The following is a 20,909-nucleotide window of genomic DNA, read 5'->3' as shown; positions in this document are numbered from 1 at the left end:
GAGATAGTCACCGGCTGTCCTACCCTGGTGTCCGCTTCCCCCAGCCCTGCTCGCCACCCAAGCCCAGCCCCCGAGGCTGCCCCGCACCTGAGCACGTTCTCCCGTCCCCTTCGTAGTGCAGGTCGCACTCGCACAGGTTGCCGGCGCGGCAAACGGCCTGGGCGTGGCACGGGGGAGAGCAGGTAGGTGTCACCACTGAAACAACAACACAGCCGGCTCACAGGGACCTCAGGGCTGTGACACGGGCACGGCTGCCACCACCAGCCTCTGCCCCAGGCCACCTGCCCCACGCTCGCACCTCTCTCCCTCCCCCTGTTCTCTTCTGTAGGTGCCTTGCCCAAACACAGAGGTTTGTTACTCCATTAAATATACCTCAGACCTTCACCTCAGCCTCAACCTCTTCTTGGAACACCTCTGAGCTCAGGAACTTGTTCATGATCCAGTAGAGCTTTTCTCCTCCACCCCTTCCTCATCACCCCAACCCTTGTGAAATTCAGCAGCATGGGCCACATCTCAGGATGAGCCTCAGGCTGAGTGCTCCTTTTTGGAGATATTTCTAAGCAGCTGCTTGAACTACCCAGCTCCTAGGAAAGCACTCATGTAACAGCAGGTTCCAGGGAATAGCAGATGGGTCCCAGGAAATAGTTTAGCATCCCTCACCCAGTCTGGTTTCACAGCGGTCTCCAGTCCAGCCCTCGGCACAGAAGCAGAAGCCGTCGCCATGCAGGCCTCCATTGCACACACCGTGCTCAGTACAGTTGCACTCTGTGAGGAACAGACAAACACACTATTCATGCCTTGGTGGAAAGGACCTGGGACAGCCATGTGGCAGAAGTGTGGCACGTGTGAAGGTGGGCATGACAGCCCGACACATCCCTTCCTGCCTCTGCCAGCCCTGACCCCTGTCACACACACCCTTCACACAGGAAGAGAAGCCTCTGCACCTACAAACCCCCATCCCCTGGGCATTTCTGGAATGTGCTTCTGGAGACCCTGTAAGTTAGGCATGGGAAGATGGAGGATTCTCTTTTCCTTCCCTTTGCTTTTGTCTCACACGGGCACAAGTCCTGCCTCAGGAGATGCTCTATCTGTACAGTTCATCACGATTTCTGTGTCCCCCAGATCACAGTATAGTGAAATACCTTCTCCCAAACTGGGGCTCTCAGCTGTGCTTGACAAACGAGGAGGGGTCTTTGACCCTGTAGCCTCATCACCCGTGGGCTGCAAGGGAGTCAGGCCAGCACCTACCCCACCCCCTCTCATGCAGCACCCTGTGCGACATTCCCTGTGCCACATTCCCCAGCCCCGGCACAGCTCCGTGCTGCTGCCACGCCCAGCTGCGCTACCTCGGCACTCCGGACCGTATCTGCCGGGCGCGCACAGCTCGCAGGTTGTCCCGATGAACGCCTGGCTGCAGTTGCAGATCCCTGAGCCGCCGATTTTGTCGTCGCAGGTCCCACGGTTGTTGCACGGAGCCTCCAGCCCTCCTGGGCATGCTGCAAATGGGGCACCTTAGTGAGGCTGTGGTGACAAAGGGACCCTGTGCTGGAGGGGAGCCACCCGCTGTGCCCCCAGACCCTGCACACCAGGTGCCACCTGAGCTGCTGCTTGTGGGTGCTCGACCACAGACAGCTCAGCGGTCTGGGGAGTGAGTGCTGGGGACATCCCATGACAGGAAAAATTAGGAATGGGGGCAAAGGGGACAACTTTGGCACAGCTTCCAGCCTGGGAAGTGGGGTGGCTGACCCACCCCACACAAACAGCAGACTCAGCCAAGGATGTGAAAGCTGCCCATGGCACTGAGCACAGAGGGCAGGGAATGGCTGAGCTCTGGCTACATCTAGGAGTGAGTGACATGTCTGACAGCCACCCCCAGCAGCCCTGTGCCCAGGGCTCTTCACAGAGACAAGATATTCTTCAAGAAAAGGGAACTCCCTATTATAATCCCAGGGGATTGTTCCGTGCACCTTTTCCAGGCTGGGGCTCCCTGCCTGGGGTTTTGCCCACCGTTCTCCAGGGAAGCACATCATGGATGTCAGATGTGCTGAACCAGTAATGCCACGATCCCACAGGAGACAGGGCCGGGCAGGGACACGGTGGCTCTTACCCTGACAGTCCCGGCCATAGTGGTTGGCACAGCACTGCGGGACCCACTGGCTGGAAACGCAGCTCCTCCTGCAGCCTCGTCTCAGAGGCCCCCTGGAGTAGAAGTGTCTCCTGAACGGTGTCTCCCAGGGGTGTGGCCACGCCTGCCGCAGCAGGGGGTTGTGGTGAAACAGGAATGTGTTCCTCAGCAGGTGATTTCCATAGTAGTAGCAGCGCCTGGTTTCTCCCTGTGAAGAAACAGGCAAAACACAGAGTTTGCCACACTGGTCGCCAACGACTCACCTTGTGTTTTCTTGTGCCACTCGTTCAGTTTTATGACAAGTAACAGAGGCTTACTAATATGTGCTGGGGCTGGTCACAGGAGCCCCAGATGAACCTCAGGGACATGCCAGAATCCCACAGTGAGAATGGGATACAACCACTGCCTCCCAAGGCTGCTCACCATGGGATCCACCATGATCAACCCCCAGGCTGAGCTCTTTTGCTATAAAGCACACCCAGAGCCACCCCTATTGCTGCTAGAGGGACCCCTGTGACACTGTCACCCACATATGGATTGACCAAGCAAAGACCACTGGACCCCATATTTTTTAGCCCAGCTACTGCATGACTTGGGGCAAGGTATGGACAATGTGACTGAGCCAAGTGCTTGCCATATGCAGGTGGGCCTTCATTTTGCTGCTAAAACATGAAGGGCACATGGGTATTGTCATCAGTCCCCTAACAGGCCTCTTTGGTGACAAAGCTGTGAGCTTTACCCGTTGAACGGAGCCAGCAGGGCAGGGTGGCTCAAAGCCACAGAGTCCACAGCTGTCGGTAGATCCCTGTGGAGGAGAGAAAGAAACCTCACAACAACTCAGTACATGCTGCTGCCTCTCTTGGCTGCTCAGCTTTGCCAAGGAAGAGCAGCAACTCCCAACATCCCTCTTCCCAAGCACAGGGCTGCATGGGTGGCCCAGATCCTCATTCACCTCATGGCATATGCTTACCGGCAGCTCAACCAAGGTGAACTCATCACACCGAGATCCCAGATCCGGTGGCTCCAACAGTCTATCAATGCCATGAGCAATGCCCCCATTGAATTCCATGTGCCTCTGGATGATGGTGGCATCGCCGTTCCCCACCACAATCTCCCCCTGACAGAGGAAGAAAGCAACTTATGATTCTGGCATATCCTACATCCTGGCTGCCATGGCTTCTTAATCAACTCAAGAACTCCAAATTCTCTGTGCACATGTCCTTCACTACCCTTCCCAATTAGCACTTTTCACAGCCACCTCTCCTAATGATGGCCTCTGTCCATGCAGCATCTGCTCTGTAAACATCGTGGCACCAAGGGGTTGGCTTTGCAGCCAGGCCATCATGATGTGCATGTGCAGGTACCACACACCTCTGCACTCCTCTGCCAACTGGCCACACCTGGTGCCTCTTTACAGCCCAGCTGTAGCCAAGAGAATGATGAGGTATCCCAGCCCACAATCACCACAACTCTGTGTCCACTCCCTGCCAGAAGCACCAGTTGCTCCATGGCCATGCCCAGGGACACTTGCTCCATGGGAAGCCAAGCCTGGAATTGCCAACACTCACCAAGTGGGCTTCACTGCAGCTGAACGAGATGGTGGAGCCGTGCATGGTCCGTATGGTTTTGACTTGGGGCACATTACCAGCAACAATCTAAGAGGGAAAAAGTAGAATGTGAAGGAGAGACTGGCAAAAGTGGCATTTCATTAACAGATGGTGAGGACAGGGGTCAGTGACCACCCTCAGAGGGGTGTGATGTGTCAGTCCATGAAGCTGGTGTGGGTGGCACAGCACAGCTGTACTGGGTGAGTCCCAGATTCCTCAACAATGAGAGACCAGCATGTGAAAGCAGGCCCTGGTTTTGCTCAGCTGGACTCTCCCCTTGTACATCCCTGTACACAAGAGCCTGTTTGTGAGCCTCACAGCTCCCCAAGCAGCTGCTGACAGAAGGTTTCAGCTCAGCCACCAGAGAGGTTCATGAGGATGCTGCAGCTGCCTCAAATGCTCAAACATCTTTGGGTCTTCTCAAGACAGTGGATATGCTGCATGTTCTATGGCAGCAAAATATTTGGCAAGGTCAGTCTGACAATTAGCCATAGCAGGCAATGTCACCATGTGTGGGTTTGGGAGGTAGGAGCCTGCGTGCTGTCCTGGGTACCTTTGTGTCCCTGATCATGTGTGCCTTTAGGTAGGAGGCCAGCACGTCCCGGTGCTCTCTGCGGTACAGGAACTTCTGCCGGTTCTCCGGGAGGGCATTGAACGCAGCGTCCGTGGGCCAGAGCAGCGTGAAGGGTCTGTGCACAGGGTCACTGAGCAGCGGCAGCAGCTCCGCGTCCTGCCCGGAGCACAGCGATAAAGAGGGAAAGCCCCAATCCCCACACTGACACTGCACATGCACACAGCACCTCCCCCGGAGCACCAGGGGGCAGGGGGCTCACCTGCAGCAGCTTGCTGTAAATGGTGTACCCAAAGGCCTCGGCCACTTCTGTGATGTTCTGCTGCAGAGAGAGGAAAGCAAACAACTCTCACCAAGGGTTCCCCTTCCAGGATCAGCGATGCAGGGAAGAAACCAGACAGTTAACAACTACAGTAGCTGAACACAGGTTTATCTTTGTCATCATCATGCTGGTGACTTGGCCTGGAAAGGGCTGGCATTCAGCAGCCAACACTTTTCTGGTTCATCCTAGATAGACACTGCTGTGGCAGGAGCTGGGATGAATTCCAACACTCTGTTGTGCTGCACAGAAAATGTGTTATATTCTGCAAAATGCAGGATCTATAAGCCCCTAGTGCTTGCTTGAGGAGTCACAGAGAGGCATTGGCAAGCTCATGCTGCAACCTGCTCTGTGCTGGAAAAGGAGTCTGATGGTTGGCATGGGACATGATCATCCTGCCTACATCCAGAACTGTTGTTCCCTAGTGTTCCCATGTTCCCAATCTGGCTATGCTGCAAATGCTGTCACCTTCGCAAGCCAAATCCATGGCCTCACACAACCCCTGGGCAGTCAAGGAGAGGGAGGAAGAGCAGCCCAGGCAGCCTTAGACTGAGGCAGCTCTGCTGGGAGAGAGATCCTGTCCCTGAGCTCAGCACAGCCCTGCCACCAGGGCACAGCTCCGGCCTTACCTGTGAGAGGTTTGAGGAGATGTTATGGCCCACCAGGTCACTGGGAATGAGGATCTTGTTAATGAAGTGAATGACCCCGTTGACACCGACAATGTCACTCGTGACCACTTTGGCTTCCTCGTTAAGAGAGATGCTATTCTGCGAGAGAGGGGACCTGCTGAGGCCTGCACAGCCACAGCACCACCCTGGCAGTGTCTGTGGGCCCCAGGCAAGCCACTTGCCACAACCACAGTGCCTTCAAATGACAGAAAAAGCGACATCCTGACAAGTGGGACAGCGAAGGGAATTACCTCATTCACTGTGATCTTTATTTTGTGACCAGATAAAGTTGTAAGGGACTCCTGGGCTTCCAGATCACTGGAGAGCAACTTCTGGCAACCCACCATGTGGTAGCGAAGCAGGTCCCGGAGGAGACCTCTGCTCTTCCACTCCTCAAACTACAGACAGAAAACAAGAGTGAGGTCACACTGGGACACTTTGCCTCTCACACAGGGCCCCAGCCCTGATGGGGGAGATCTGGATTGCCTGAGTTCCCTCTGACTCGTCCCTGCAGGAAAGCTTGTCCCCCCAAAACACACTGAAGGCACAAAACCATTTGAAAGCTTTGGGAAATTTCAACCAGCTTGACTAGTCAATGACGGGGTTAGGATATTCCATTACACTGACACCAAAACGCTGCCATTCTCTTATTCCTGAGAAGGAGTAAGAGGTCTGTCACAGATGCATGGAAGCCTTGCTCTTACCAGCCCCATAGGCACCAAAGCCACCACACACCAGTGATCTGGCACGGTGCTTCTGAGGCCCAGGAGACATAATCTCCAACAAGGGTCTCTTTACAAGGGGAGATATGTCCACCCCTGTCCAGGCTGTCTCCTCTGTAAGATGCCTCCAAACTTCTGCTCTTACACTGATGGAGAACAGGGGATGCCTTTAACTCTCCATGGTCCCCCTTTGCTTCAATTCACTGGGCAGAACAGTCCCTTAGGGAACATTGCCACAACTGGAGCTGTCAAATACCTGACAGAGCTTGGGATGGGAGGGCACTTACCACTGTGGTGTTGCCTATGAAATCTGTCTGTGGGACGAAGACAGTGAAGGGCCCTGCCCCACTGAGTTCTTTGATGCTTTCTGCCTGTGTTAGAAGAGCATTTGTGGGAAGGGAAGCAGAAAACATTGTTCCAGTTAGCAAGACTCTTTGCAGAAAGCCCTAGGTGGGATTTACTACACAGAGACAAGGACAAAGCTGTCACCAACCTGTATCATCCTAAAGAACATGGATGCATCTGGAATCCTTCCAAGTTCCTTAAAGAAAGGGAATCAGCTGGTGTTAGTTGGATCCCTTCTGCTTGCTCCTCACCAGCCAGCACACGGACCTGCTCCTTTCACTCCAGGTCACCCTCCCACCCCAATGAGACACAAGTTCTCCTGACACACCATAGTGATCTTCCCCCTCTTCCTCACCAGCACTGCAGGCACAGATGACATGGATGCTGCAGTTGAGTTCTGCCTGCACCATTCACAAGTGCTGCAGGACGGAGTGGACAGAAGATGAAAGCTAGCTGGTCCTGCAGCACCTGTCTCATGGGTGACTGCCCTGTGCTCATGGGACACCCCAAGTACTTCACAAAATCTCTGCTTTAACCTCACTGTGCTGCCACTGACAGTTCTGGGATGCTGTCCAGAGGGCAGACATACCTTGGCAAGGCAAATGCTCTCTCCTCACCACACTAACTTTCAGTAAGAGCAGAGGCACACACAGTCCATTTTTTCTTGTAGCTGTGCTGTGGGGATGTGGGGATTTGGTGTGGCCTGCGAAAGCCATCAGCTTGCCCAAGGATAGTCATTGTATTGGCAAGGGAACTGGACATAGACTGCTGCCCTCCAGACTGGGTCCCAAATCCTGGCATGGCCACAAGGGACACCTGCCCTCATCCCACTGGGCAGAAGTGAATTGTCTTGGGAAAAAACAAGATCACTTCCATTTGTTTATGACATGGAGCAAACAGTCCTCTGGAAATATGGCCAATGTTGCTGACAGCAGTAAAGTGTTCCCAGCATGGCTCCCTTTGTAGCAAAGTCACTTTGTCATGATTCCCTCCCATAGCTGGCACACCAAACACATGTATAACTTATGAAGAGTTTGCCTCAAAGCATCTGTCTCCTTTCCTACACCACACATGTGTCCATATGACATCAAGATCTGCTCACCCTTTGGAGAGGAGGGAGTGGTTTGCTGCAGGGCAGGGAACCCAGAAGGTGCAGCACACGCCTCTCACCTGATGCATTTTGCCACGGCAGGTGAAGCCATCCCCAACGCTGTGCCAGGAGCAGGAGCAGTTCCGAGTGCCAGGGCCTGTGTACTTGCAGAGCCCAAAGGGGCTGCAGCCTCCATTGTTCTGGCAGGGAAAGCAAAAGGCTGCTTGGAGGGGCTTCTCCAACCACTTGAATGGTCCCTTGCACATGCAAACTGCAAACTACATCCAGTCCAGTGAAAGAAACCATCCCTCCCCCTTGTTCAGTGCCTTAGAATAAACCTCACCCAAATTCTCAAGGCCTTCCCAGCACCACATCCTCCCATGAAACAAGACTTTCACACCTCACTTTGGAACTCAGAGCGATAACAAAACCCATGATTCAGAGGGATAGTTTGAAGTGGAAGTGATGCCATGAGCACAGGACATTCTGAAGCTTTTGGGCACATCCCACACAAAATGGACACAGAGGAAAAAGCCCACATGCCTCCAACCCTGTTTCCACATTGAGGGAATTCCATGTGACCAACATACTTGCAGGCCACTGCAAGAGGTAATGGAAACCAAACACAGAAGGAAATCCTTCAGTATGTGGAAAGGCAAGACTTCAGCTCCAAACAATCAGGCTAATTCTTTTCCTGCCATTAACTCTTGGGAGAAAGGGGCATTTCCAGGCTGTGGCCTCTGGAAGCAGCAAAATGCAGACATACCTGTTCACACAAGTTGATGGGGTTGCACTGGCTCACACCATCCCCACTGTAACCAGGCAGGCAGTTGCAGGCGACCTGGAGGGAGAACAGACCCTTGGGCTCAAACTTGGACCCAATAAAGGAAACACACAAGAGCTGCCCTGGACAGAAAGCATGTGGTGTAGCACTCATTGCTGCATCCATGAAAACCAAGCTTGTGTCCACAACAAATATAACCTGAGACTGCCTCCAGCCTCTAGCCAGCAAAGGCATCTGCTCTTATGGAAACAGCAATATTTTCATGGTCTTCCCAGGCAACTTCTCTACATGGAAAGGAGTAAGCACAAAGTAAGGCACTGCAAAGGACAGGACTGTGTCTAAGAGAATTACACAGCTATGACAACTTCCATAATAACACTGCCCTTCCATCCATCCTACACACTCACCTTCTTTGGGCCTGTTTTGATACACTCTGCATTGGTGTGGCAGCCCCCATTGCTTTCGAGACAGAGATCAATTTCTGCAGCAAAACAATAAAGCCAAGTTATTGCTGAGGGCTGCTCAAGGCAGCTGGGAACTGGTGATCCAAAGAGGTATTGGGAAAGCAACAAGGAAAACTTTTCCAGCTTGGGGAACACTTTCCTGGGAAAGTGTCTTGTGATAGCGAAGGAATAGGGTGCAACTGCAAGTTTACTCTTGACACACGTGGGTCTCTGAGCTGTGATAAATCTGTGTACAGAAAATGCCAAGCCTGTCCAGTTGTGTTTTAAAGAATATGAGATGACTGGACTTGCCCTATAGCTCCATCTTCACCTCAGAGCTGTGGGAGACTGCCCTCACCCTCTGTCTCTGGGCCTCTCCATGACATGCATCAGAGCAAGAAACCTCGCAGAGATCTTTGGCTTTGAGACCAAAACACTGATGGTTTTAGTCTGCAACTCCCCTTAGTATCAATGCTGCCTTTCTGCCACCCCCAAAATACATCCTGAGCACTCACCCATGCAGAGTGTCCCATCCCCAGCATAGCCTTCCTTGCAAACACAGGTTCTCTCTCCTGGGGACACTTTGGTGCACACAGCATGCACGGAGCAGCCACCATGGTCGATAGTGCAGGGATCTATTTCTGTGACCACAAACAAGAGGAGCAGAATCAGCTCAGAGCACCTGGGAATGATCAACTGTGCCAGAATGATCATCCATCTTAACAAAATCACAACATCTTGTTAAAATCCCTTTGTTTCCCAACAAAACTGTTGGTTCTTTAAGGGCTTGGGAACAAGCCCTTTAAGCAGCTTAAAGTTGCTTTTTTTCTCCCTTACTCACTTTCCAACAAGGGCAATACTGAAAAGAAATTGGAATGTCTACCAGTGTTTTGACTGTTACTATTTCATCACTTGCTTTTTTTCCTGGTCTGTTTTCTTTTGAGACAGACCAGGTTTGTAATGTCCATCTGGAGCAGTGGAAAATGAAATCCCACCTCATTTTGGCTCTACTGCAGCACTGTTACCTGATTTGGCATGGCCAGCAAGTAGAAGAATCAGAAAGTTCTAGGGAATTGAAACACCCATATTCCAAGGATTCATGGCCAAAATTGTTATAACTTTGCCACCAATACTGTGATATCAGAACAAGTACAACTCACTCATGCATCAGGCAATAAGAACTGCCCTGCCTTTTTATCCCTCTCTTTCAGGCTTTAGCAACTTCAAGAGCATCCTGTGTAAAGCTCTGGACTGGACAACATCTGTATCAAAGCATGGCAGAGTTCATGGTGGATGGCTGAGAGGACAAGGATTTGAGTGATCTTTCCTCTGGCAACTTCCTGCCATTTATTTCTCCTTGTCTTTGCTGGACATACCTGTGCAATGAGTCCCATTCCCTGTGTATCCAGCAGAGCAGAAGCAGGCAGGTAGGGAATCTGTGGAACTATTGAGGCAGCTGAAACAAGACAGGGATAAATAATCACTGACAACACCCCCTGACAGGCTTGGTCAGTGGGAAACACTGTACAAGTCTGGCATATGCAAGAGACTACAATCACCACAGGAGGCACATTCCAGGTATTCCTTTACAGCTCCAAACACTCCAGTCACGCTGGCCTGGACCTTGTGCACAGCCCAGGCCTCCCCCAGTGCACCCTCACCACACCCATGAGCTTCTGCAAGGTACAAGGGGGATGGCAGGGTCCCAGTGCCTGAAACAGGAGATTGGATAATGGATGGAGAAAGGAGCACGAGGGAGTCATTCCAGCCCTGTTTCATTCCTTGGCAGGGGCAGAAAGGGCTTGTAAATGGCTGGTTGGTTTGCTCCATAAGTTAGGCCTTGGAGTACCTTGGAATCTCTGCTTTTTCCCATCCACACATGCAGAAGGAATTTGGAATGGATTTATACTCAGACAGACAAAATCCTTACGGAGACTACACATGGCTCAGCCCCAAAGAGAATTCTCAGAAAGGAACTGATAATTATGCATCGTTAATGAGTAGGCATCTTCACCCAGCCCTCTGCCAAGCCCTAAGCCAGAATCACCTCTGTAAAACACACAAACACACATGGATGACTCAGCCCCTTGTCTGCACTTACCTGGCCATTTGATGGCAAGTGTTATTGCATAAGTCAACCTTGATTCCTGCAAGAGAAAACACAAACATTACTTGGAATTTTCAGTTGGGGCCATTTCTGCTATGTAGAGAAAAGAAGCCTGCAAACCAGGAGTTTATGCTATCTCTCTTGTCCTGTGAGGCAGCAGAAAAGTCTCATGGAATTTATGCTTTGGCACTTTGCAAGGAAGTAAATTTGATGTTCTCTGTCTGAGCTAATGGTTCAATTTGATTTTATCTGTATGGCCTCCACCCTGGTAGGAATGAAACAAGGACTGGAACCTTGCAAATGCAGACATACAGAGCCATTTGGTTTTGGCCCTTTCAAAGCAAAAGATGAACTGCTTTCATGCTTGACATTTACACTAGATAGGACAGTGTGCAGGAATGAGCGAGCACAGTCTGGAAAGGTTCTGGGGCGTTGCAGAATACATGTGACTCTGTGAGCACAGTGCTCTGCTAACACAGAACTGCTCTGGCAACTCAAGAGGATCACTCAGATTTCTCTGCCAGTATTACACTACAGGCCCCTTCACACTCACGTACTTTCTTGGCAGGTAGGGCCTGTCCACCCCGGGAAGCACTCGCAGCTCCCGTCCCCTCGCAGTCCATCGTTACAGATGCCATTGTCACAGGCACATTCTGCAGGGGAAATACAAACATCACTGTCAAACCAGCCAGGTCTCGCCAGCAGAGCCTTGCTGCCATTTCACTGGCTGCTCTGCTCCTAATTCAACACATCCAACTGCCATCAAGAAAATGTCACAGGAGTATCAGCTCTTAATTCCTTACTGCCAGGCCAAAAGCCCAGGAACAGACCACCCACTTCTACTTGCTGCAGTCTAGGTGGTAGGAGGATGAACAGCACAGCACAGCACAGCACAGCACAGCACAGCACATGCTTGGTTTTAGGACGCAAAATGGGGCCACTCCTCTGGCTGGTGCTCACTCCTGCTGTCTCTCTCTGAGACCTGGCAGCCATTTGCTTGACTCAGAGGTCTTGGGATATTTCTGCGCTCCCACCAACCCTCCTGAGAGCTGAGATGTGGCCACTTTTCTGCCACTGCAAGCAGTTTGGTAGAGCCAAGCTGCAACAGCCATAGGTGTCACCTGATTTGCAGTCGGCTCCGTATCGTCCCACTTCACACATCTCACAGGCAGTGCCGTGGAAACCCTCCAGGCATCGGCACTCCCCACTGCCCTGGATGCCATCCTGGCATTCCCCGTTCCCAGAGCACCACTGGCCTGGCTTCCCGGGGCACATCTCGCACATGTGGCCGTAGTAGCCGGGGCAGCAGACGGACCTCTGGAAAACCAACGATAACAAGTTGGGGTGAGCCATCCTGTGCAGCACAGACATGGTACAGCTTTATTGTGGGATCTACTTAATTCCTCTCACTATATGATAGCTGCAATTTCTGACAGCAGATGGAAGGAACAGGCAGGGTGAACACTCTGAAATGGGGTGCTCTGTTGTTCAGAACTTCACGTAAAGGTCTGCAGTGCCCTTAAGAAACACTGGCCCTTTGGTGAGTAATTAAAAAGTTCTGTGTCACTCCAGCCTATCTCCTTCCTGTGCCCACACCGTGTCTCTGCTGGGCAGAGAGATGCTCTGCAAGAAGGTGATTTGGTTCCAAAGCCTGATTTAAGTGCTCTCACTTCTTTCTGTATCTATCTATGGAGGGAGGAAACCACGATGGGGCCACATTGGATAGTACAGATGATGAGAAACACCATCTAATGAAGGGATGCAAAACTGCCAAGTGAGGTATTGAAACTCTCTATGTGAGTACAGGAAGTCTAACTCCCTCTCTCTCCCTTTTCGATTTCCCGTTCCCACTAAACTTTCCAAGTGATGTTGCAATACCTATAAAACCTCAAATTCACACAGATCTTTCTTTTACCACTTTCTCTTTCAGTGTTTTCTTCCAGCAACCCATTTTCACAAAACTGGTAAGGGCCATAACACACATAACATGAGGTGTGAGACCTTCTGCTCCTCCCTTTGGTTTGGCTCCAGTGAGTCATCACTTATTTGGGAAGGCACATGCACAAGCAGAATACCATCATTCATGCCTCATTTCCTTAGGAAACCAGACTGCAAACATTCAACTCCTTCTCTTCCTCTGCAGGACAAAACCCAGAGCAACAATACCGAAGCAGCAGATCCCAATCCATCACTGTGCACACATTTCTGCAGGTTTTTTTTGCTCCAGTGCCCTCCACCTCCAGGATGGAGAGCGATTCCCAGACAAGCCCAGTCTCAGCTATGCTAACAAACACAGGCAGGACTTCAGCACAGCCTCCACTTCCATGGCTGTATTTCTGACACCCATCTTGCTTTTGCCAAACTGAATCTGAGGCAAATGGTTTTCTCACCAGAGAAACTTTAGCACAGGTGAAATGGCAGCCAAGTATTTTTTCACCTCCAGAGCGCAATTCACAGTGAGCGTGATTCCTACTTCCTACCGGTTCCTGAGGATATAATTGACATTGACACAGATAAGAGATATTAAAATATTCAGACAAAGTATGTACATTTTGGTGCATATGGCAGTGTTCTTGCTTTGTATCTGACAGGAATAGCCCTAGAAATTTGAACTATCTAGAGCTGAGACCAATGAGGCATCTCTGGATGTGAGGTCACCACGCAAAGTCTATTTGTTACCTGCCAAATCCATGGTACACGTTAGTCTGAATACTGAGAGAAGAGAAACTTTTGGGCATAGAGTAAAGCAGTGAGGCCTAAGAAGCCAGATATAGCTGTTAGGCAATTCACAGCCAGCATGGAAAAGAAATGCTTAGTTATTTTCCTCTCTGGAAATGTTTGCCACTCACTCACAAACAACCTGCAGGCACAATCAGCCCATCTGTGTGAACAAATCAATGGTCCAGGCAGGCAAATTGCTACAGGCACTCCTAAACTGGCTTTCCTTGATGATAATGTCAAAAGAGTCAAAGATAAAATTGAAAAAGACATCTCTTTTTTCCCTGTTAAGTGGGGAAACTTAAGGGCTCCTGAAATTCAAGCAAAGTCTGGTGCGAGCTATGTATGGAGCTTCATGATTCATATCCATATTTTGCCTGTGTAACCCTGCCTTGGTTTCTGCTTTTTCTTGCAAATTTTAGCAATGGATGAGCTACAGAGGACTCAAGGGCACATTTTTTCAGTTATCAAGATGACACTTATAGAGCAATAAAAGGATATCAAAGCATTATCAGCAACCAGTCTGTGAGCTGTCACATGAATCCAAGACTCACCACAAGAACCGATCCAGAAGGACACTTGATCCCTCTCTCACACTTGCCGCACCTTGACTGGGGCACAGAGAACAGAACAAGTCACATGTGTGCCCTCTACCCACATCACACCAATACACTGATCTTGAATTACAAATGCTGCTCTACAGGCTGCTGGCTGGGACAAAGACAAAGGTGTTTTTATCTCAGTAGCTCAAAACACCAAAAGAAGATATCAAATTCTACACCTTTTCTGAGTCTCAGGGATTTTTGTAGCTGTGGGGTTCCTTCACATGAGGCTGCAAATACTTTTTTTCTCATCTCTAGCAGGCTTACCTCAGTCTGAGCCTGCAATCTTCAGGTTTAGTGGCTTGATTGCCAAAAGCCACTAGGTAAATGTTAGCTGGACATTGGCCATAACTCCCAGGAGGACCAGACAGCATTTTCTACGGGAGCTTGTGGTCATGGCATGCAAGAATTGGGCTGGATTTTCCTTCCGCAGCTGAGTATCTCAGAGCCCCTGCACTAGCCAGGCCCATGGCTGGCACTGTGAAGCAATCCCCAGCAAGGGAACTGAACATGATCTGCACAAGAGCTGCATTAGATGTACAGCATCTGCAGGTAGCAGGTGCCAAGCCTCCACAATGCCCCATTTCACATGAGGCTCATCTGGGGTTACACCACAAGCTACTGTCTCATGTCTGAGAAGAGCCAAGGTAGGCTGTCTGTTATCTATCGGTTTGGTTCAACAGGTGGAGGAACCCTGTGAAATGACATCAGCTCCTTGGTCATCACCATTACCTTTAGTATGGTGGTGGTGTTGGCAGTGCAGCGATTCTTCTGGATCTGGAGCACCTGGGACACTCCAATCAGGATGCCATTCTTCGTCTCAAAGGATTTTCCATCCAAAGGAATATTATTGACAAACTTCTGCAAAGCAGAAGAAAACAGCTGAGATGATAACCTTCAACTCCTTTTGCACAGATTCCTTGGCAGCTGACAGACAGTCCCAGCAGTAAACTTGTGAGGGTGTGCAAAAGAGAAATGGGAGTTTCAAGTCACCACACTTGGAAAGCGATAGGTCAAGCCAGATCCTCAAATGGCAGAAGAGTCTACCTCCCTTACCTGGGTGCTGTTGTGGTAAAACATTAGCCAGTAGGAGAGCCCTAACATGCTGTTCTTATGAATTCCACTTCTCAAGTCCGTGGGCAAGAGCTTCTCTCCCAGTACAATGTGGTACTGCACTGTTTCATTGTCCTAAATCCACAAAAATACAAATGTGAGGAGTCTTTTGACTTCCTAAACTACAATTCAGTCAGAGGTATGGCATAAGGAAAGTTCTTAAGCACCTGCAATGGCTAATTAAGCCCACAGAGCCTAGTAACAATTACAGATAACTGATCACACATGATGATTCTGATACTTGATGAAGCTATTAATGTTTTTTGGAACCTTTCAGAAGTCTGAAAATTGCCACAGCCAGCCAAGAAGTGGAACATGTTGTGCCATCCATCCACATACTAATTTACTCTGCACTTGGGGTCCAAATATTCTTATCAGATCCCACTGCAACACCACAGGAAATCCTCTCATTTCTCTGCCACATTTCTCCCAGCTTTTAGCATCAGATATTCATCTCCTCTCCAAGCTGAAATCCTGTGAGCTTATTTACTGTTTGGCAGTGTACATGCCCCTGCACTCACCACAATAGATATTCAAACTGCAAGCAGTGAGCTTACCAACTGGGTCACATTGGCAGCATGGCAGTACTCCTCAATGGAATCATTTGCAGGAACAAAAATTGTGTATTGTTCAGCAGATTCGACTTTCCCAATGAGCTGGTATTCCTAAAAAATGTCCAAAACAGCAACATTAGCAACTACCTTTGTACTCACTAAAACCCGAATCACATGTGGGATCAATTACAAAGGCAAGAGGAAATGCTTGAAGATGGGATATACAACTTCTACTCAGCCACACACATCTGATTGCTTGCTCCTCATCCTGGAGCTGATATAAGTGCAGCTTCCCAACTATGAACAAGCCTTCCCTTTCTTCTGGGTTTCTCTGCTTGTATAGACATGAGAGCACCTGCAGTAGACAGATCATCTTCCACTGCAATTCATGCTAGTGGTCTAGAGATCCAACGGTAATTATATAACTCCTTGGCTGCTCAAAAGAGCTTTCCTAGAAGATTCCTCATGTAGGACACACATGATCTCCCTTTCTTACCAGGCAATTCAAATTTAGGTCCCCCAGTTCAGGGTAAGGTGGGCATTTGCTCAAAAGACAGTTCTGGCAGTGACAGCAGTGCTCACCTCGACTGCTTACCTCTAGCAACTCCTTGAATGTGCTGAATGAGGCCACTGTGTTGAGCTGTTCCTGCAGACCAGGAGGGCTGGGTGGGATCTCTCCTGCAGGTGGCAACAAAACCTGTGGAAAAAGTGGGTTCAGAGCAAGGCCAACCAAAGGGCTCTGACGAGAATCACACTGGACTCCAGCCCTGCTTACACAAAAGGCAATTAGGAAAGGCCTAATTTTACACAATCCTGCAATAGCCTGAACACTTCTCCTATCAGCCAAGATAATGGGAACTCTCCTCTCACTTGTCCTGGAGACAAATGTTTTAAACATTGAACACTGCTGCACAGGAAACATCTGTCAGAACCTTGTGATAACCTCATATATTTTGCCTTTATATCCCTTCCTAACAGTCCAGACATGTATTCCTCCCTGGGCCTTTCACAGAGGCTGCTACACAAACCTGCTGCTACAACTGCAGTGTTTCCCAGTGTCCCATGTACTGACATACCTTACTGAGGACATGGATAATGCCATTGCTGGCAGGGATGTCACTGACAACTACACTTGCGTTCTGGATGGTCAACACCTGCACAAGAACCAGAGGAAGAAGCAAAAAGATTAGGAAATGCCAAGCAAGTTCAAAACAAAAGCATTGTTCATTCAAGGCTGCACATGGTTAATCTGGGTACAGTTTTGAAAGATGTCTGCATTTGAGGGCACCAGTGTCCCATCCAGGCTCCCCACTGGATACAGCAGCTCCCCAGCAGTTAAATCTGAGATTGGTACGTGAGCCTTATGTAAGAAACCCTTACGCCACTTGTGGTGTTTATCTGCCATCTGGTCTGTGGGTTGAGAGTGGGTAATTCTGGCCCATCGTATGTTTTTAGCTTTTCAGCAGTGAAGACACCTTCAAGAAAGTGGGCTCTGAAGGGAACAAAATCAGGTAAAAAAAAGATTAGGAAACTGTTGGTAATGATGGGGAGATAAGACCACACCCATCCAACATTCATGTCTCTCGCGTGATGTAGTTTAGCAAGTGGAGAGAACAATGCAGGGAACTACTTGTTCTGGTGCCATCTGACTGGGAAGATCTTCCTCTGCAAATACATGAAAAATAAACCCACTTCCTATGATCTGTGGTCTGTTTTAAATGCCTACTTAATTTTTGCCTGCTAGATATTTAAATTTGCTTCTGTATTTATCACAAGCTATCTCCTTCTTGGTCAGGCACAAGAAAAAACCCTTTCCATGGCTTTGTTACTGTTGTTTGGCCCAGTAAAGCAAAGGCAGGATGCTCCTCATACCTGACTAAAAATGGCAGCGTGTAGGGGGTCAACCACAAATCTTTGTCAGCATTGCTCAAGTTCTTGATAGCTGCCTCTGATGGCACCAGGACAGTGACATTGGTTCCTGCTGGGATGCTGAAGAGAGATTTCTGTTGTCCAAAGCACAAAAATGAACAAATAAGACATGCCATTGTCACATCTACAGCGCAAAATACAACCAACAGCTATCCTGCTCTCGCAGTCATTTGAAAGGGATGTGAAGGAACACAGCACATGCTCAGCAGCACAGCAGGCTCTCCTGGGCCCTTCTGGCCATGGCAATCAATGAATGCCATGGGTGGTTTAGCCAAAACAGCTGATATCTGATTGCCAGGGGAAAGCCTGCTGCTTTAAGCTCTACTTCCCCAGTTCAGTTTTCCTTCAAACACATTCAAAATCCTTTTTGAACCCCCAACATCTGTCCTGGGGAGGTGACCAAGATAATTGCTGGCAAAAGCAATGTATGCAGCAGATCAGGTGAGCTAAAGATCAAGGTGCTCCATCATATTGTGTTACCATGGATTTGCTGCAGTTGGTGGAGGGTCTTTCTTATTCCCACACTAAAGACAGGGAAGCAGCAATGAGAAAAGGAACAAACATGCAGTCTAATGTCTCAAAGCATATACTTCTGAATAACAGCGTTATAATGCTACCCCCTACTTCTTTCCCTTCTGTACTGTTTTGTGATGGTCAGGAGTTATAGATGGTAAAACCATGAAAATTAAGTGTAACACAGCTTCAGCTTCCTCCTGTGTGAGAAACAAAGCCCCCAAAACACACTCATGACTCACATTCTACCACAAACTCCACAGTTTTTCTACATGCCTGTTCTGTAATCATTTGTCCTTTGCTTTGTTTTGTTTTCTCTCTTTCCCTCTCTTATATTGTGGAGAAAAAGAGAAACAGAGTTCCTTGTCCTCTGACAGACTCATCCACATACTTCACTTCTACAGAACTTACCCGTGTGGGTGGCCCATGGATTCTCTTACCTTAACCCAGTTGTAGAAGCCTGCAAAGTGGGAATTCCTGGCCAGCTCCTTTCAAATAGAAACAACAGAAGAGTTACCTCTCCTGAGCACAGGGTACAGGGCTGGGAGACTCAGGGTGGGGGAAAGAAGCTCTTTGCAATATCATATCCGGCAATAATGACTTGGACATTCTTCTCTCTTCACAACCATTACAGGCACCATGTATTGTGAGGAGAGATAGGCACTTCTAAAACCAAACTTCAGCCATTAAAAAAATATATTCCCAAATTAAAAAAACTCTTTTCAACTCATCTGCAATGAGTTCACGTGTATCAGGGACAAAAGATTGAATCCACAGTGGCCTTTGATATTTCTAATGAAAGAAAATGGGCCTGACAGCTCTGACCTGAAAAACTTTCCAAACAACAAATGAAAGGTGACTTATTGCACAGGACAGGTGCTCCCTGCACAGGGGTGAATTATGGTTTCACTGGCAGTAATTCGTCTTGGCATTGTTTCTGTCCCTGTGGCCTTGGAATACACTTGTGCTTCAGGCTGATGCTGGGAGAAGGAGTTAACTCAGGTAACAGAGAAAAGTAAAGTGAGAGCAGAGCCAGTTCTCTCCAGTCTCAAAAAGGCCTCAGACATTTGCTCTTCACTAACTTTTAGAATGTCCCCGTAGCACGTCATGCCATCCCCAACATAGCCTTCCGAACAAACACAGGATCTCTCTCCTCCACCAAGGGGTACACATGTAGCCTGCAAATGCAAGGAAAGGAAGGAGAAATTAGAGAGCAAACACAGGTTATGTAGTGTTGCATCTATCTCAGAATTGAATTCCGGCCTTCCAAGGGCTGGGCTAGAGTAGCACACACAAACACTTTCCACCTGCTGCCTTTGTGGTGGCACTGAGTGTTCCCCTCATGCAGCTTTGGTTGTGTGAACCCACAAAAATCAGAGGATCCATCTTTGGAGCACCTGAGTGCAGGCCAGCAAGGTGACATGACATAAACCCTTGCAATTCTCTCAGTGCTATGGCTGCAAAACCTATCAGTGAGCAGGTGAACCTCCCCTGCTCCCCTGCCATTCCAGCCTTGGCACAGCTCTTTAGCTACTCACCAGGTCATGGCAGCCACCGTTGTCCATGAGGCATGGGTTGATGGCATCACAGCTGTAGCCATCGCCAGCATAACCCCTCTTGCAGACACACTTGCTCTGCAAGAAAGAGACATTTCAGTTACATAGACTTATCAGAGCATCCTCATTTGCTGCCCAAAAAAGGTCTAAAGCAGCAAAACTTAATTTATTTTCCCGGTCCCTCAAGACCTGGAAATGTGGAGTACTTTCCTTAGCATTATCCACTATCACAGCACACAAGCTGCCTGGTTACTCAAGCACACTGATCCCTTGCACTGGCTGGCTGTGGGGATCACTTGAAGATGATGGTTTCCTTCTTTATTTCCAGGTTTTTAGGGAATGACACAGACTTTGTGACTGGTAGAAAGAGGAGAGGAGTTGATTTCAAAGCTTCTGGCTTTCAAGATATCTAGGAGAGCACTTGCACATCTCATCTCACTAAAATCTGCTAAAATCACTAAAAGCTTTTGTACCTTTTTTCAGCACATTGTGCAACGCTGCCCTGGCTCAGTGGGGAGAAGCAGCACTCTGAGAAGTTACCTCTCATGTGTGTCTTCCTCCTATCTCAACATGCCTTGCTCTTGGCCTAGTTCCCCCCACAGTGTGACTGAGCAGCTGCACATGCTCTACAATGTGTTCTGGGGACAGGGGGATGCAGCAACTGATGCTTTAGGTCAAGCTGTATTACAGAGGGCAGTCTTGCCCCTTTGCTGCACAAGTCCCAGAGTAGAGTAGCAGTCCTAAACACACCAGTGCATCTCACATGCAAGTGCACTGCAATGCTGCAGCTGATGTTTCTGGCAGTAGACAAGCAGGCTTGGCTGCTGGCCAGCCCGATTTTTATCTCTGGCAATCCAAGGCCATCTCAGAGCAGCTGAGGAAATGTAAACTCTACCATCAGGCTGCTAAGCTTTGCTCATACCTGCCCAGGCCCGATGTAAATGCAGTCGGCGTTGAGGTGGCAGTTCCCTCTGCTCTCCAGCATGCAGTTGTCTATAGGCACACAGGCCTTCCCATCCCCAGTCCAGCCCACATTGCACTGGCAGGTGGCAGTTCCAGGGCCTGTACTGGTGCACAGGGCCTTCAGAAGAAGGGAGAGAGAAGGAATTACATTCAGCAGAAGGGAGTAAGTGCAATGAAAAT

The 20,909-nt window shown here is 49.3% G+C and overlaps 1 protein-coding gene across 8 annotated transcripts in view; it reads right to left on the bottom strand.

Annotated features, from left to right (window-relative positions):
• The window catches only part of STAB1 (stabilin 1), a 57,245-nt gene that overhangs the window by 4,377 nt on the left and 31,959 nt on the right, over positions 1-20,909 (bottom strand). For 7 of the 8 annotated variants that reach the window (XR_014854766.1, XM_085072839.1, XM_085072837.1 and 4 more), the window contains 34 exons: positions 20,689-20,847; positions 19,749-19,844; positions 19,293-19,388; positions 18,651-18,698; positions 17,641-17,771; positions 17,149-17,260; positions 16,845-16,922; positions 16,364-16,465; positions 15,772-15,879; positions 15,158-15,289; positions 14,834-14,962; positions 14,054-14,110; positions 13,172-13,267; positions 11,903-12,098; positions 11,339-11,434; positions 10,776-10,821; positions 10,051-10,130; positions 9,190-9,315; positions 8,639-8,712; positions 8,214-8,288; positions 7,528-7,647; positions 6,506-6,553; positions 6,300-6,383; positions 5,542-5,688; positions 5,252-5,389; positions 4,566-4,625; positions 4,286-4,462; positions 3,694-3,780; positions 3,096-3,242; positions 2,865-2,930; positions 2,108-2,333; positions 1,347-1,496; positions 661-765; positions 88-195 (listed from right to left, as the gene is read on the bottom strand). Coding sequence is in view for 7 of the 8 variants with exons in the window: in XM_085072839.1 (XP_084928965.1) it covers positions 88-195; positions 661-765; positions 1,347-1,496; positions 2,108-2,333; positions 2,865-2,930; positions 3,096-3,242; positions 3,694-3,780; positions 4,286-4,462; positions 4,566-4,625; positions 5,252-5,389; positions 5,542-5,688; positions 6,300-6,383; positions 6,506-6,553; positions 7,528-7,647; positions 8,214-8,288; positions 8,639-8,712; positions 9,190-9,315; positions 10,051-10,130; positions 10,776-10,821; positions 11,339-11,434; positions 11,903-12,098; positions 13,172-13,267; positions 14,054-14,110; positions 14,834-14,962; positions 15,158-15,289; positions 15,772-15,879; positions 16,364-16,465; positions 16,845-16,922; positions 17,149-17,260; positions 17,641-17,771; positions 18,651-18,698; positions 19,293-19,388; positions 19,749-19,844; positions 20,689-20,847 (3,700 nt within the window). In the remaining variant the exon portion in view is untranslated. The remainder of the gene's footprint in view (positions 1-87; positions 196-660; positions 766-1,346; positions 1,497-2,107; positions 2,334-2,864; positions 2,931-3,095; positions 3,243-3,693; positions 3,781-4,285; positions 4,463-4,565; positions 4,626-5,251; positions 5,390-5,541; positions 5,689-6,299; positions 6,384-6,505; positions 6,554-7,527; positions 7,648-8,213; positions 8,289-8,638; positions 8,713-9,189; positions 9,316-10,050; positions 10,131-10,775; positions 10,822-11,338; positions 11,435-11,902; positions 12,099-13,171; positions 13,268-14,053; positions 14,111-14,833; positions 14,963-15,157; positions 15,290-15,771; positions 15,880-16,363; positions 16,466-16,844; positions 16,923-17,148; positions 17,261-17,640; positions 17,772-18,650; positions 18,699-19,292; positions 19,389-19,748; positions 19,845-20,688; positions 20,848-20,909) is intronic. The other variant, XM_085072841.1, reaches the window with a different exon arrangement.

Source organism: Lichenostomus cassidix, chromosome 12 (genome assembly GCF_008360975.1).
Source record: "Lichenostomus cassidix isolate B80296 chromosome 12, HeHo_3.0, whole genome shotgun sequence".
NCBI classification, from domain to species: Eukaryota; Metazoa; Chordata; class Aves; order Passeriformes; family Meliphagidae; genus Lichenostomus; species Lichenostomus cassidix.
The sequence above is the reverse complement of the archived record's forward strand: the minus strand, read 5'-3'. Positions and strand labels throughout refer to the sequence as shown.